We start from the raw sequence: 16,368 nt of genomic DNA on the forward strand, positions 1-16,368 counted from the left end.
ATTATTTTATAAATGAACAAACTGCAACAAATATATAATTTCAGAGAAAAATATATTTTTGCTGTAAAATATATTTTACAGTTTTGCAAAACAAAAATAAAATGAAATTTCAAGAGGGAATCTAAAACTAAATTATTGATCTTATCAAGCTAGCATTGATACTTATGGGAAATTAGAATCAATATTTTGGATCAACTCCAATAGTCTGAGCAAGGATTGAAGTTCAAGTCCAAAAACTGGAATGAAATCTATGAAATAAATTAAGATTAATGTGTTAAAGTCTCTGGTCTAAAAATATTTGTATCAATTTTGAAAGCTGAAAAAACTTCTGTAAACATGAGTTATTTTAAATCAAAATGTTTACATTGCAATGTCACTGATGAAACGCACAATGATTTTTCTTTTTCCAGAATGGGATCTATTCATGCAAGAACCGTCACTGTGAATGTTCAAACTGAATTTTAACAGCTCATTTCTGCAGGATAATCATTTCATGGCCATAACAAAAGGAAGCTGCGCTGGTGATTATGAAAAAATGTCATGTAACATTACCAGTTTTTTTCTGTTCACACAGATTGCTATAAACTTCTGGTTTTATTTTAACCAGAAGTGCATAATGTTATTCTGTATGGAACAAAATTCACCAACATGCAACATTTCATTAGAAATCACTTTATTGTAGTTTAAAGTTAAAATGAATTACAAGTGAAGGAAAATAAACTATTAAACCCATAATGTGATTTTGAGAATATTTTTGATCAGTGCAAATGTTAATTGATTAATCTTCATGGTAATTAAATGTTCAGATAGAAAGGTCAAAAAGGTATAACATGATTTCACTGAACATTACATTTCTTTCTTCCATTGCTCTCTTTTGCGCTCCTCAAAGAGGAAAACCTTCCTGTGCTTGTATCCTCCCTTCAGGTGATTTCTTTGTCCCAACTTGCGGTTTGATTTTCTCATCTGCAGCTCATAACCGTCCTCCAGCAGCGTCCTGCCTGTCTGAGAGTAGCTGATGTAGGACCAGCTGAGTACAGAACCCTGGTAGAACCTAAAATCAAAAGAACAAACTTGATGTGTGCATCTAAAGGCTTTACATTTATTAGTACGTGTTTAAAATAATATGAAATATAAATATGCATTTTGTAAGTATTTGTTGGTAAAAAAATTCAATAACCTCTTTTTGTTCGTAATGGAAACTTGTCTTGCAATGTACAGAAAATCTTTGGGGTTTAAAAATGGTGAAAGATGTTGAGATATAGAAGCAGCATTCAGCTTCTACGCACCACAAATCTGGAACAAACTTCCAGCAAAACTGCAAAACAGCTGAAACACTGAGTTGCTTTTGAGCCATAATAATTTATCAACAAATTCTACGTGTTTTGGTGATTTTGATGATGGCCACCGTCAAAATGTAAATTTTTTCAGTCTTACTGGTTTTCAATTGTGGACTGTATGTTTTTATGTAAAGCACTTTGAACTGCAATGCTGCTGAAATGTGCTATACAAATAAACTTGATATACATTTTAAAATTTAGACAAAAAAAGAAATTAGTATTTTAAAATTGTGGCATAAGAAATCAGAATAAAAAAAAATATAACCTTGAAATTTCAATTGTTTGTTCAATTTAAGTTTTTTATTTTTCTTCAACTCATTACCCAACCTGGTTCACTCAAAAGCTTATATTGTTACATATATTTAGGTATTTGTATTAGTTTCCATTCATTTCAGTACCTGCATTTATCCATCTATTTTTATTAACCATTATCAGTATATTCCTAACCTGAACTTTAACCAAAACGTGATTCACATCGTACCTCTAACCCAGTGGTATCCAAACTTCTTGTCACATGGGCCAAAATTAGCAAGCTGGAAGTATTCAGGGGCCAGATGTATTTTTCCTCCATTAAATAAACTAATTTTATTGTGAATTACTGTTTTTATTTGCCAAGCAATAAATTAAACACCTGGTATCTTAGTCAAACAAAAGTGGTCCGATGGTCTGAATGGAACTAGAACAAGGTCCAATCAAGCTATATAAACAAGTACACACACACACACACACACACACACGTTTGCGTGGCTAGCTTTGTGGGGACTTTCCATTGTCTTCCATTAATTTCTACAACCTAAACCTTATCCTAACCCTAACCAAAACTCAATTCACACCTTAGTCCTAAATCTAACCCTTGACCAGCATTTCCCCTTGTGGGGATCAGGCTTCGGTCCCCACAAGGAGGAGAGGGTCCCCACAATGTATGTGTCAGGAAAATGGTTCCCACAAGGTATTGCAAACAAGCGCGCACACACACACACACACACACACACACACACACACACACACACACACACACACAGAGCATACCCGTAGCCACCGTTGCTCATGTAGTAGAGGACTTCTTGATAACGGAGAGGATAATCCCACACCTGGACATCAGTGATCTGACCTTCAAAGTTTGAAAAATCCATCACACGCTCACCTGACCACACGTACTGAAGACGCACACACACACACACACACACACACACACACACACACACACACACACACACAGAGAGGATCATTTCAGGGAGAAAATTAAGAAACTCATTGAGCTTTGCATTAAAATGCATGTGTGTGTACATATGCAGCCTAATAAATTACAAATGTAAAGTTTATTTCAATAATTCAAAACAATCAAAGGTTTCACTCCCTTTCACTGTTTTCCACTTTATTTTTTACAGATTTGTTTCATAATTGAATTGAGTAAATTAAAATAAAAAAATATATATTTACATAAGACATTTATAAAAGATGTAAATCTCTTCATTTCAGGCCACATAACATCATGGACGTCCTTAAAGGGACAGTAAACTTAAAATATTATAGTTTTCTCTGTTTAGTGCAAATTTAAATGTTTTCATTTTTAACATTTTATTCAACATTGATGTAATTTAGTCCTTTACAAATACAACTGATTTAATTTGACTGATAAAATATTTTTCTAGAGTTTAGATGAGAAGGCCACATAAACAGCTATGATAGGCCGGATTTGGCCAGCGGGCCTCCAGTTTGACACCTGCAATGCAAAAACACAAACTGTTACTGAGTATTTTTGTTTAGTTTCTAGTGCAAATGCCTTTTTACACTTAAAGTAGACAAAACTAACTCACAAGCAACTTTTCAGCAAGATACAGTAGCTTGTTTTAAGTCTAATTCTTGAATATCCATAAAAAGAACAGTTTTTTTTTTTTTTTTTTTTTTACTTATGGGACAAATTTCCTGTTATAAATGAAAGTAGCCTCTATAGTTTAAAGCTGTGCACTTTAATCAATGAATATATTTTAGAAATCTATTGAGTGATGTCTTTATGACTATCACTGCTCAATATTTATTGTTGCCTGTTTTTATTAGTATTGTTTTTATTTTTATTGTTGTGTTTCTGCCCTTTGGAGATCAAAAAAGTATTAAGTATCTATATAAAAATCTGGCAGTGGAGCTAATACATTTTTTGTCAATATTTAAGAATCACCGACTTAAAAACAAGCTGGTATATGTTGCCAAAACATTACATGTAAAGTTAGTTTTGCCCTATGGAGTGTATTAAGATATTTACACTAGAAACACAACAAAACTACTTTCTAAGTTTTTACAGTATGTGGTTTAATCTATGAAGAATTTTAAGAAAAAAAAAAACTCAAATCTATTTATCTATTTTAGAGTAGATGAAACAAAATGTGGAAAAAGTGAAGGGATGTGAAAACAGTCATACGGGTGCTAGCAGTCATATCTTCAGATCACTGCAGACAATAAATCAGAGATGTTGTTCATTCTGATCTCACCTGGTTATTCAGCAGCTTCCTGCTGCTCATGTTTGAGTCTCTGAACATCTGAACTACAGCCTTCGTGTTGTCCACAGTGAAGCAGATGCTGGTCCACATGTTGGGTGTCAGATAAGGCCACAGTTTTAAGTAAGGTTGCAGGTAAACTCTGTTGTAATTGTTGAAGGTCAGCATGTATGATTGGGCTGTACCAATCTCCAGCCTCAGATACTGGCTGGATGGGCTGAGGGTGAAGATGGAGCCACTCCGAGAGTCTGTGATGTACCGCAAACACACTGACACACCTGCAGGGGGCGCACCAGGACAGAGGAGCTCAAAAATAGATGTAACTGGGTTGTAAATAAAGAATAAATGAATGAAAAACAAAAAATATATATATAGAGAGAGAAGGTTAAATTTCAGTGATGCAACATTATAAAGAGTATCTGAAACAACAACAAAAAAGGAAAACATGATTTAAAATGGTTGTTTTTATTATTCTGCCTCTCCAGAGCTGCTATTCTGCACATCTTATGCTAACAGCAGGTCTTGATGCTCGATTCAGATTTCACATAGTTTGCTGAAATCCGCTTTTTTACTCATTAGAAGAGACTTACAACCTCGTAGCAACCCGCATGCGCCGAAGAAGAAGGTTGACGTCACACAGAGCACCGTTTACGGAAATAACAATGGACGCCGCCGACTGTGGGTCGGTTTTAAAGTTGACCAGGGGGGACTGTCATGATGCGCTTCATTGACTTCTTTTATAATTTCATAATTATGGTTTTCGACCATTGGTTACATCCAATTTTACCGCGTCTGGCTTCTGCTAATGCAGAATTAAATGCATTAACTAAGATGCATTAACTAAAATGTCATAATACATACTTACAAAAAGCAAACTGAGCTAGGAAAAAGAAAGAAAAATCAATAGCCCTGCTAACTTTATTCTTTGTTGAAGTTTTTCACCTTAATGAGCAGGAACAGAGAATATCAGCAAAGCCTCAGTGATTATTTGTGGAGGAACTCACCTCTAGTGGAAGGAGCTGTGGACCATGGGTACGGAGTGGGGGTCCATGGGTACTTAGTGGTGTACCGTGGGTACTTAGTGGTGGACCATGGGTACTTAGTGGTGGACCATGGGTACTTAGTGGTGGACCATGGGTACTTAGTGGTGGGCCATGGGTACGGAGTGGTGGTGCGGGTGATAGATTTAGTGGCGGGGGCATGTGTGCCTGTGTTGGTTTGGGTGTAACTGGGTGTGGAGGTGGAGTAGGCATAACCTCTGGTTTGGTATGGCGTAGAAGCCACCCAGGGGGGATGTTCGTAAGGTGAATAGAAGACCAATCTTCCGTAACTGGACAAAGTGAACATCTTCCCGCTCAGACTGACTCCAGAACCACCTGAGGTAGAAAGCATAACCAGACAGCATCAGAATGAGATAAAATCCTGATTCTTACTCAGTATTTCAGAGGATGATTGTTGTTTAACAGAACTGCACAACAGGAGGGCATTGAAAAAGTCTTTATACAACATTTTCAGAGTTTTATCATGTTCCAACCTTTCACAGACATGCCTGGGGCATGTCTTTATTTTCAGTACTTCGGGTTGTAATGAGGTCTTTTCAGGTCCTAATGCTGGAAAACTCCAAGAAAATGGTTCCTGTCACATTTTAGCAGATGTAGGATTTATTTATTTTTTTTGTCTTTGGTAAAAAACCACAAGCACATTTCTACTGCTAGTCCTAGACTAACTTGTTTGTTTGGGTTATAATTACTAAGAATGTCATGCATTGTAGTCCACTTCCTGGTTTTGGAGCAGTCTTTGATTCGCTTGTTGTTCACATACGCATTCAAACAGCGCCAGAGTTAATTTCAACTGAACAGAGACCGAGGTTTGTAGGCGGACCAGAGTTCACTTTTTCGGTCCACATCAGAGTCAGATAATGCATTCAAAACGAACCGGCAACAATCTGCACCTGTTTTGCTTGCAAGGCATAGTTCACTTGCAAGAAATTACAATGTGAAACCAAAAATGTCTGCCTTAGGTCCAGATCAAAGAATTTCCTGGAGAGGATACACCCTAAAAAACACAACATCTTACCAAATAGTTTTTGTTTAGTTTAGTTTAGTTTCTAGTTCAATATGTCTTAGCACACTTGAAATAAGACAAAATTAACTAGTAAGTAACTTTTCTGTTTTAGTAGAGTAAATATCTGCACTGGCAGGAATTTATTAACTTAAATATGAACCATGTAGTGTCAGCAGGTCTTCAAAGAGCTGCTCACTTGTTTTTCTCAGAAACGGAGCTAAAAAACTGAGGCAGCGTTCAGTTTCTATTCTTTCAATAGAAACTCAATGAAAACCTGAGAAGTTCAGAAACTGTTAGAACTGAAAACCTTTTAGTTTCATTCAGCTTCTGATCAGAGTTTCTCACAAATTAACTGTTTACTTGATTGAACTGAGGCATGAACTTTAACTTTATGTTTTTATTCTGGATTTCAGGGTTTATTTTGATTCCTAATGTTTACATTAGGAATCAATGTATTACTGTAAGTTTTAATGTTTACATTAGGAATCAAAATCCTATTAGTGTGTGTGAATTTCTTGCATATGAAACATGCAACTAGAGGAGTCAAGACCGAACAATATGAGCTTTACTCAATAATATATAGAATGCTTATGCAATACTTTGACTTTCACATAAAACCCCTAATAAATATACTAAAGTTTGTGGTTGTGAAACAATAAGATGTGGGAAACTATGCCAATATATATATTTTAAAAATTGTAAAAATTAAATTGAAAATTACTTTGTATATGAAATCGCTGAGACAAATGTTGACCAAATGTAAACAAAAACAGGAAATTTGCAGAAGGAGAAAAAGGTCATATTTCTATAAAATGATTCAAACTAACAAAAACCTGTAATTTCAGGAACTGAGTCGGTCATTTGTTCACTTTCCATCATTTTAAAAAGAAGAAGTGAACTAATTTAGCAAATTCTGCAAATGCAGAATTTGCAGAATTAGTATAATTTAGGGACATCTGTGTCCTTAAGGCTCTTACCTGTGGTGGGGTCTGGCCAAGCATGCAGTGACCTTTCGGTGAAGGTCATCAGTGTCACCATCAAGAAGAAAAGCAGCTTCATCTTCACACTCAGCCGATCTGTCGACGTCTGCAGGGAAAAATGCAATCAGTGAGAATAAATAATCTCCGCCTGCAGCTTCTCAGAGCTGAACGTCGGCTTGTTTACTTTCACTTCCTGCTTCAGAGTCAGCAGCCTCTCTAAGTTTCATTTCTCCGGTTTAGTCTCTGCAGGGGAACCTCCTGTTGTCCCCCTGCAGCCTGGCTGGTTCAGATAAACAGTTGCAGAATAACATTGTAACAGGAAACCTGGAGAAAACCAGCTCACATGGTTTGCATGTTGAAAACCATGTGACATTCTGGCTGGGATCTTTATAAACCACAAACCCGCCACAATCTGTGCAGAGGTCAGATTGCTTCAACTATATGTTTGTGGTCCAGAAATTTATCTTCCAGGACATGAAATGAATGAAAGCAACTGGTTTGCTAAATAGAAGTGAAGTCTGCGTCTGTCCAGCTGTTGTACGTCTACAGCTAACATCCCAAACTTCCTCTTTTGTATGCAAATCAGGACGACTGCTGCTGATTAAACAGTTTTATGATCATTTTATCAGAAGGTGTGAAAACTCAGGCATTTGATCCAAGAAGCCAACTCCTGCAAGGACATTTACAGTCACTGTTCTGCTGTTTGTTAAAACCTCAAAAGGAAGGAGCCCTGCACGGAAAAACTGAGTGAAAACAAACTTTAAATAATCTTTGCTACAAACAGAACTGCCTAAGTCCAGAAAAAAATGCTTTTCTTCTGTGCACTCAGATTTTAGATTTTATTGTTTTGAGCCTGTGAAGGAGGCAACACAAAACAAGCAACACAAACAATCAAACTGAAATCAACAATTTCACCAAAAACAGGTTTGGTGCTCCTAATTATAATCTATGAGTGGCACCTGTCTACCCATGTCTAATGTTGTTTGTTGTTCTTTTTCAATGTACTGAAACTAACTTTGTTGTGCTTCTTACAACGATAAGTAAAGGTGATTCTGTCACTTCGAACAACAGTGACAGATGTGAGGAAAAAGCCAAACAATTCCTGTCCAAAGTGATTCAGGAGCCAGGAAAAAGTGAAGTCCGCATGAACCTTGCTCTCCTTCAGCACATCCCAAAAACATCCCAAACTTCCTCTTTTGTATGCAAATTACAAAAGGCCCTGACTTTTGGTGAAAGGGTTTAAGCTTTTCTGAAATGGGAAAACAACCAAGGTATGTTGCTTTCTGAATAATATGATATCTGATATATCTAAATGCTGACAATTATTTATGAACGCTCAACAGTTGAAAATCGGATCATCACACCGGAGCTCTTGATGTTGCCAAGTAGCACCCAGAAATGTTGAAAGATGATTTAATTCACCTGTTGAACAGAATCAAAGTGTTTATCAGTGGACCGATGGCTCTACATGGAGATGAGAGATACAGCAGCCTGTTTATGATTAATGAAGGCCTGAAAAAACAGGTACTGCTAGTTCAGCAAACTCTGTTGACTTTGGCAGCGTAAACTTCTTTTTTCAAACCAGACGGACTCTGTCTTATCGTGCTGCCTTGAACAGGTTAGAAAAGATCTAAACCATGTTTTAGATGAGATCGTGGTCTGTTCAGTTCTGCCTGGTTTGAGCTGTTTTAGGGCCTCTTGTCACTTTAAATAACCTGCTGCTGGCGGCGCACACAAATTCAACGTTTACACTTGCACTTGGAAAATGGCTGGAAAGAGATGTGCAATCATACAACCTTACATCTTTGAAAAGCAGAAGTAGAGCCTCTTGCACAATCAACAAGAATGTAGCAAGTTGTTTCTGGATGGTTAGTCATCAACAAAATGCGTTTAGAAGTACGTTTTATTGTACTTTTATTGTACAAAAAGTGAATTTTGCATTATGCATTCCCAAATAAATCTGATCTAAGTTTTTTCCATCCAACATTTCTTCACTTTGAATCAGACACAAAGAGTTTCTGCAGAAAACACAGAGAAATCATTCTGCACATTAAATCTGTATGCTACGATCAAATATAACAAATGTAGAGAAAATGACACAATTCCACCAAGTCAACCATGAAAACTTAGAAGAAGAAATTATAAATCACTGAAGCTCCTACTCTTACTGTCTTGATTTCCAACAAACCATGTAGTTTGATAGACAAATTTTAGTTGAAGAGGCTGCATAGATTTATGTGGAAATAATGTTTTTCAATGTTCTGTCAGAAACATTTTTATCTGTGTCTGATATGATCAGACCACGTGTCAAACTCAAGACCTGTGGGCCAAATCTGGCCCGCCGTAGCTTTTTATGTGGCCCTCTAGATTCCAGACTAAACACTAAATCTGCTTAAATATTATGTTATCAATCAAGTCAGTGCAGTTTTTATCTGTTTAATGCCAAATCATAGCAATCAGTCCCTCCAGTTTCTTGAGAATTATCATGGACATCGAAGTACAACAACCAAATCCCAGCAAAATAACCAAATCCCAGCACTTCACATAAATGGGAATTCACTGCAGAATTTTCTTATTACTTGTACTAAACAGCTGCCTCAGTCTTTAGTGATGTCAGATTGTAGACCATGATCTATACGGCGAGTAATAACAAGTCATCATAAATGAGTGCAAATATTTCCAAATTAATACCACAAACACTTTGATTTTTATTATAAAAAACATTAACAGTATCACAAAATCCTGGAAGAACTGGAAAGATGTTTAATAATGTTATTTAATTTTAAGAATTTATTGATATTTTAACAGTTTCTGAACAGGTTTTATCAGTATATTCTGGCACAACCGGCCCTTTAATAAGAGCATTCATGATCTTGATTTGGCCCAAAGATCATTTGGGCCAAATGAGTTCCGCACTCCTGATCCAGACCAACCTGGTTGTGTCACACCTGCCAACAAACACAAGAGAGAGGCAGAGCAAACTGCATCACTTCCTGCTCCGCGTTCAAACAAACAGGAAGCGGAAGATTTTTCAAAATGAAACAGAAGATGGCGCGGCTTCAGAATTGATTTATCTCAAGTTTTCATTACTTTCAAGGGCTGAGAAAAATTATTACGTCATTTTTAAGTATTTATAACATTAATGACACACACACACACACACACACTAAGTACTAAATGTGAAGCCAAGTTAGTTCACTTTATATATATATATATATATATATATATATATATATATATATATATATATACACACACACACATTTGTTAATTAATTAAAAGACATCATTACTGCTACTAGTGGTAGAAGTAGTATGGCACAATACCAATGACAACTAAATAACAATCAAACGAATAAATAAATAAATAAATAAATAAATAAATAAATAAATAAATAAATAAATAAATAAATAAATGTTCTTTCACTTACACAAAATCAAAATCTTGAGTCGTTTTGAACTGCTGTTTAAATGCCAAAGGCTCAGTGCTTTTATTTTGAAAGCTGTAGAGGCGGAAGAGAGATGTTTAAAAGTTTCCCGGTGAGCCAGCTGTGTTTACGTGCGTCCTTCCACCGTGGACCGAGCTGACAGCTGCCGGGATGACAACGTGGATTAGAGAAACACACCCACGGTGGTGGTGTATAAAACACGGGGCTCCCACGGACACGGAGACACGCAGACACGCAGCCTCAACCTGGGACGGTTCCTACCTGGACCTTCATCATGGGAGTCATCATCTCACAGATCTTCTCCAGGTTCATCTCCAAGACTCCGGTCAGGATTCTGATGGGTGAGTTACTGCAACAGCATTTTAAATTAAATTAGACATTCTAGCAGTGGCCAAAATGTCCTGTGCCAATCAATAATCGCTATTTATTTATAATTATTTGTAATCAATCCCTACAACCAGTGAATGCGCTATATTCAGCACATAAGGCCGCTGCTGGAGGGGCGCAAAATGTTCCTAGTCAGCATTTTTTTGTATCTGTATAGTTATTAGCTACGTTATACCAGTGTTATTACATGTTGCTTTTTACAGAAGTAGCCAACTAAAAATAAAAAATAAATAAAAATCTGATTTTGAGATAGAGTGATGTTTAAGTGTACAATATTATTTTAACTATTTTAATGTAACATCAGTTGATAAACACTAAATTTACAGGTTTGATATCTTATATTTCCCCAAAAGCAGCCGTCAACAGGAAGAGATTAACAATAATTTATGTAACAACTATCACAACAAAATTGTTTTTCCACGTGTAAAAGCATATAGTTTGTATTATAGAGTCTTATTTTAAATATATATGCATATATTTTATCTTGGTGCTCTTGGGGGCCCCCTGGTGGTGTGGGTGTCCTAAGCAGCTGCTTAGTTTGCAATGCCTTGGGCCGGCACTGATCTCAGGTGGATCTGCAAGGAAAAGATATTCATGGAAGCACCTCAGAGCTACTGTTGAACACGGTGGAAGATCTGTGATGCTGTGGGTTTCTTCTGGTCTGCCTGGGAATCCGTATGTGTGTCATTAATAATGGGACATCTGGCTGCTCTGGATAATAAGTGATGTCATTTAATTCACTTGGTGACTGGTCTGCTGAATCCTTCATTCATGCCGCTCTGGATCAGAACCAGTTCAGGTTCTGACAGCTGCTCTGTTTGTGTGTCTGCAGTGGGCCTGGATGCTGCAGGTAAAACCACACTGCTGTACAAACTGAAGCTGGCTGAGGTGGTCACCACCATCCCGACCATTGGTGAGTGGTTCTGACCTCTGACCTCTTCCTGTCTGACCTCAGAGCTAAAGAACGGCAGCGTTTTAAAGCCATACACTTTATTTTTCCTGTTCAGGTTTCAACGTGGAGACGGTGGAGTATAAAAACATCAGTTTCACCGTTTGGGACGTCGGTGGTCAGACCGTCATCAGACCACTGTGGAGACATTACTACACCAACACGCAGGTAGAAATACTGCAGACTTCATTAACCTGCACTACGTCACTTTGATGCACACATGGGAAAAGTTTTTGACCTCCCTTATCTTTTCTGTCTCTTTGCTTTTCTACCTTTTACGTGATGTGTTGCTTTTTGAGACGTTTATCCTACTTCCTGCTGCCAAACAGGTTCTGCTGATTCCCCAGATTAGGTAGTATGATGGATTGGTGTAAAATATGGCTAGAATTCCTCCGAGGGTGAAACAAGCACCAAACAAATTAAGGGGTAGAGGCAAACAAAATTAGAATTGTCTTAGCAACGGTTGCTAAGAAGCCATTTTATTATACATGAAACAATTTCAATTAAATTGAAATTGTTTCATGTATTTTTTGTCACAGAAGTAAACAAACAAAAAACTAGTTTAATGTCACTAGTTTGAAATGTTTCAAATTAGTTACATTAGTAACTAATTTAATGTAACTAATTAAACTAGCTGCTAATGTAACCAGTTTATTAGTTACATTAAACTAATGCAAACTAGTTGGCAATAAATAACCAGAAAACTCAAACACAAATAAAAACAAGATGGAAATAAATTGAGTTGTTAAACTTATTGGAGTGATAGGAATCGCTAAAAATGACAAAAATCAACTGCTACCGATGTTAATGCTGATATATAGTGCATCCCTAGAAAATTTCCATTTATCACAATTAATTTAGCTGATTTTTCTAATACAATCAATGTTGCAACCATTTTTGCTTAATTTTCCGTTTGTTTGTCTTCAGGGTTTGATTTTTGTGATTGACAGCAGCGACTCTGAGAGGATTAAAGAGGCTGCAGATGAGCTGCACAGGCAGGTGAGAATCTGTTCACAACAGAAACTCAGTGCATGTTGAGACGTTTGCACACAACTGACCAAAAATACTAAGAAATTTAGCAAAGTTTTAAAATGTAGAGGGGTTTTTCTATACAATATATTCATAATATTTCCACATAGAGTCAAACTAATAATGTAAGTAATTTTTGAAGTGCTTTTCTATAAAAAAAATGTTTAACTAAAATGAAAAGTATATATCTTTAGATTGAAAAACTCAAACAAAACAAAACTTTTATTTTGAAGAGTTGCTCTTGTAGATCTAAACAAAAGCATTTATCTGAACTTAGATAAAAACGTATCTTAGGGTGTAAAGGCTGTTGACTCCTTTACACCCTATGATAATTTCTGTCTGGACGTAGATTATTTTCTTTTTCCCACCTGATGGTCGGTAGATCGGGTTCGATTGTTTGGTTCTCTTTCTTGCTCCAATGTGTCAAACCAACCAAACCCTTTGAGCAACCTGTTCCCCTCCTCGCCTGTAGGGGCGCTGCACCAAGGACCACTGGTGGAAACAGCACAAAAACCTCTGAAGGGGACAGTGCAGCTTTTGTGCAACTTCCTATTTCACAAAATGCAAATAAAAATGGAGTGGCGTCAGATTTTAGTGGTTGTAGGATTTCCCTTTTGTCTGTGGTAAAAGATAATTAATTTCTCCTGCTAGTGCCAGTTAGCATATATTTTTTGGTTGTATTTACCCAGAATGCTCTGTGCTACAGTCCACTTCCTGCTAGGGGCGTGGTCTCCGGTCCACTGGCGTTCACATTTGCATTTGAACCCCAAAAAAGTTCACTACAACCAAATCCAGACCAAGATTTGTAGTTGGACCAGAGTTCCTTTTTTGGTCCGATTGCACATTCACATCTCCCCAAGCGGACCGGACACACTTAACAGGGGTTGTGGGGACCCAGCCTAAATATCTGTTTTAAAAAACATCTGAAGAAGTTTTTTTCTCAATTTCAAAGTAGAAATATGTTTGTATTGAAATTCTGTTCCTGCAGTGAAACATGGTGGTGGCAGCATCATGCAGCAGGGACACGTAATCTACTATTGCTATAGAATGCTAAAGAAAGGAAAAACCTTGTTCAAACTAATGTTAGTTTGAAATAATTTCCAGAGATTAAACCAGAGTACAGTTATCTGAGACTCTTAATCCTTGATCTCTGTTTGTCTTGCAGCTGGAGGAGGATGAGCTGAGGGACGTTCCAGTTCTGGTTTTTGCTAACAAACAGGACTTACCCAGAGCCATGCCGGTCGGTGACATCACAGAGGCTCTCAGCCTATCAGGAGTCCAGCAGCCGGTAGGTACTTCCTGTGGTGATCAGAGAGAATTTGGACAGGCGGTCTCATGCGGACGCTTAGGGCTATTACAGGTAGAGCGACCTTTGACCTGGTGTGTGTTCCTGCAGTGGTTCGTCCAGTCGTCCTGTGCCGTCAGCGGCGCCGGTCTGGTGGAGGGACTGGACTGGCTCTCCGACCAGATCCTGAAGAAGTAGCTGCTGCTGAGATGCTCTGATTTCTGACGTTCCTGCTGAGTCTTTGAAGGCACCAGACGCCGTTTACCTGGAGAAACCTGAAGGATCTTGTGAGAAAACGTCCAAACCTGTAAAACTATCGCACTTTTTCTCTGAAAAGAGACAATCACAAACTATTTGGGTTTGGAATCGTTGTGATATTTACACATTGCTGTAAGATTTTATGTTATTCCTGATGGTTTTTTTGATTCTTCATAAAACGTTGTACACTACCAGTCACTAGCTGTTTATTTTGGGTGTTTTTACAACAAGTTTTTGTGGTAAATTTACCAAAAAAAGGAGAAAAATATGCCTGTATATGCTTTAATTTTCCTCTGGTATTGCACTATTTTATGAAACTGTATTTATTGTGAAATCTAAATGTTGATATCATTTGATATAATAAAAGCCAGAAGCAGTTAAATTCTATCGTCTTATTTTGACAGACTCTTAACTGCACAAGTATGACTGTAAAAAATGAATTAAAAAAATCACATTTTTGACGAAATTTAAGTTTTTATTCTTTCATGTGTTTTATGGTTTGTTCAAATGATACTTCCATCTAAAGTAGACAATCAGATGATGTCGGTCATAATTTCTAACTTATCTCAGTATTTTGCATAAAAAAATATGATTTTTCCAAATGACAAACTAATGTTTTCTATGTAATACGTGGATCTGCGTTATAAGCATAAACAAACTTTTATAACGATGTTTTCATCTGGAACTCAGCTGTTCTAGAAACAGTGAATACAACATAGTGATATCAGAATGAATATTATTAATGTGTGTATAGGGCAACATTCTTTACAGATGAACATATTTAAAAATAGTTGCAAATGATAGATTTTCATTTATTGATAAAGTTCTGAGGCTGCACAGTGGCGCAGTTGGTAGAGCTGTTGCCTTGCAGCAAGAAGGTTCTGGGTTCGATTCCCGGCCCCAGTCTTTCTGCATGGAGTTTGCATGTTCTCCCTGTGCATGGTGGGTTTTCTCCGGGTACTCCGGTTTCCTCCCACAGTCCAAAAACATGACTGTCAGGTTAATTGGCCTCTCCAAATTGCCCCTAGGTGTGTGTGTGCATGGTTGTGTGTCCTGTGTGTCTCTGTGTTGCCCTGCGACAGACTGGCGACCTGTCCAGGGTGACCCCGCCTCTCGCCCGAAACGTTGGCTGGAGATTGGCACCAGCAACCCTCCCGACCCCACTGAGGGAAAAAGGGTGCAAGAAAATGGATGGATGGATAAAGTTCTGTTCATCTAAATTTTGGAGTAACTAGAACCTTAATGAATAACCTGCTTTTTAATCAATGGCAATTCTTGCAGTGTAAATAAAACAATAAAAACTGGTCTTGTCACATACTGACACAATCTGCAATGATTCACTGCTTAGTTTACTACAAAGATTAACATACACTCCTGATCAAAATCTTAAGACCAGTTAAAAAACTGCAAGAATTTGCATTTTGCACTATTGGATCTTAAGAAGGTTCTAAGTAGAGCTTCACAATGTTAAAAGAAGAAATCAGCGTAAGAGACAAGAACTTTTGAGCGGGGAATTAATTGAAAACTGCATCTACACTCAAACATGATTTTTTTCAGCTGATCAAAAGTTTAAGACCATGGCTCAAAAAACCCCAAAAACCCCCCAAAACAGAAATCAAAGTGTCAAAAAAACGGACTCAGTAATGAGCAGCTCCACCATCTTGTTGATGACTTCAAACAATCGTCTAGGCTTGATGCCAGTGTTTCCTGGAGGCCAGTGGGAACGTTGCTCCAAGTGCTGAAGATGGCTTCACGAAGGGCATCCACTGTCTGGAACTGATGTCCATTTTTGTAAACTTCTCTTGCCATCCATCCCCAAATGTTCTCAATTGGGTTTAGATCCGGGGAACATGCAGGATGGTCCAAAAGAGTGATGTTGGAAGAAAATATCTATATATAAAATATATAGTATTATATAAAAAAAAATATCTCTTGGAAGAACTCCTTTGTCAGGCGGGCATTGTGAACTGCAGCATTGTCCTGTTGAAAAACCCAATCATTACCACACAGACGAGGGCCCTCAGTCATGAGGGATGCCCGCTGCAACATCTCCACATAGCCAGCTGCTGTTTGACGCCCCTGCACAACCTGAAGCTCCATTGTTCCATTGAAGGAAAACGCAGCTCAAATCATCATGGC

The 16,368-nt window shown here is 37.5% G+C and overlaps 2 protein-coding genes across 3 annotated transcripts; one reads left to right on the plus strand and one right to left on the minus strand.

The window, feature by feature from the left end:
* Positions 1-656: 656 nt before the first annotated feature.
* Positions 657-10,648, minus strand: LOC103464349 (uncharacterized). Of its 2 annotated transcripts, none has more exons than XM_017305048.1 (6): positions 10,583-10,648; positions 6,871-6,979; positions 4,834-5,205; positions 3,824-4,107; positions 2,367-2,494; positions 657-1,051 (listed from the first exon to the last, which is right to left on the minus strand). In XM_017305048.1, the coding sequence occupies exons 1-6, from the start codon at positions 10,631-10,633 to the stop codon at positions 847-849; spliced, it is 1,149 nt and encodes a 382-aa protein (XP_017160537.1). In that variant the 5' UTR covers positions 10,634-10,648; the 3' UTR covers positions 657-846. The 2 variants fall into 2 exon arrangements, with proteins under 2 accessions (XP_017160537.1, XP_008406610.1); XM_008408388.3 differs by lacking the exon at positions 10,583-10,648 and adding an exon at positions 7,058-7,176.
* LOC145547526 (uncharacterized) lies at positions 10,528-14,614 on the plus strand. The gene is made up of 6 exons (XM_081606803.1): positions 10,528-10,662; positions 11,541-11,621; positions 11,716-11,825; positions 12,585-12,656; positions 13,852-13,974; positions 14,083-14,614. The coding sequence occupies exons 1-6, from the start codon at positions 10,596-10,598 to the stop codon at positions 14,167-14,169; spliced, it is 540 nt and encodes a 179-aa protein (XP_081462929.1). The 5' UTR covers positions 10,528-10,595; the 3' UTR covers positions 14,170-14,614.
* Positions 14,615-16,368: the final 1,754 nt, after the last annotated feature.

The sequence above is a fragment of the Poecilia reticulata genome, chromosome 5 (assembly GCF_904066995.2).
Source record: "Poecilia reticulata chromosome 5, P_reticulata-male-v2, whole genome shotgun sequence".
In the NCBI taxonomy this organism is placed as follows: domain Eukaryota; kingdom Metazoa; phylum Chordata; class Actinopteri; order Cyprinodontiformes; family Poeciliidae; genus Poecilia; species Poecilia reticulata.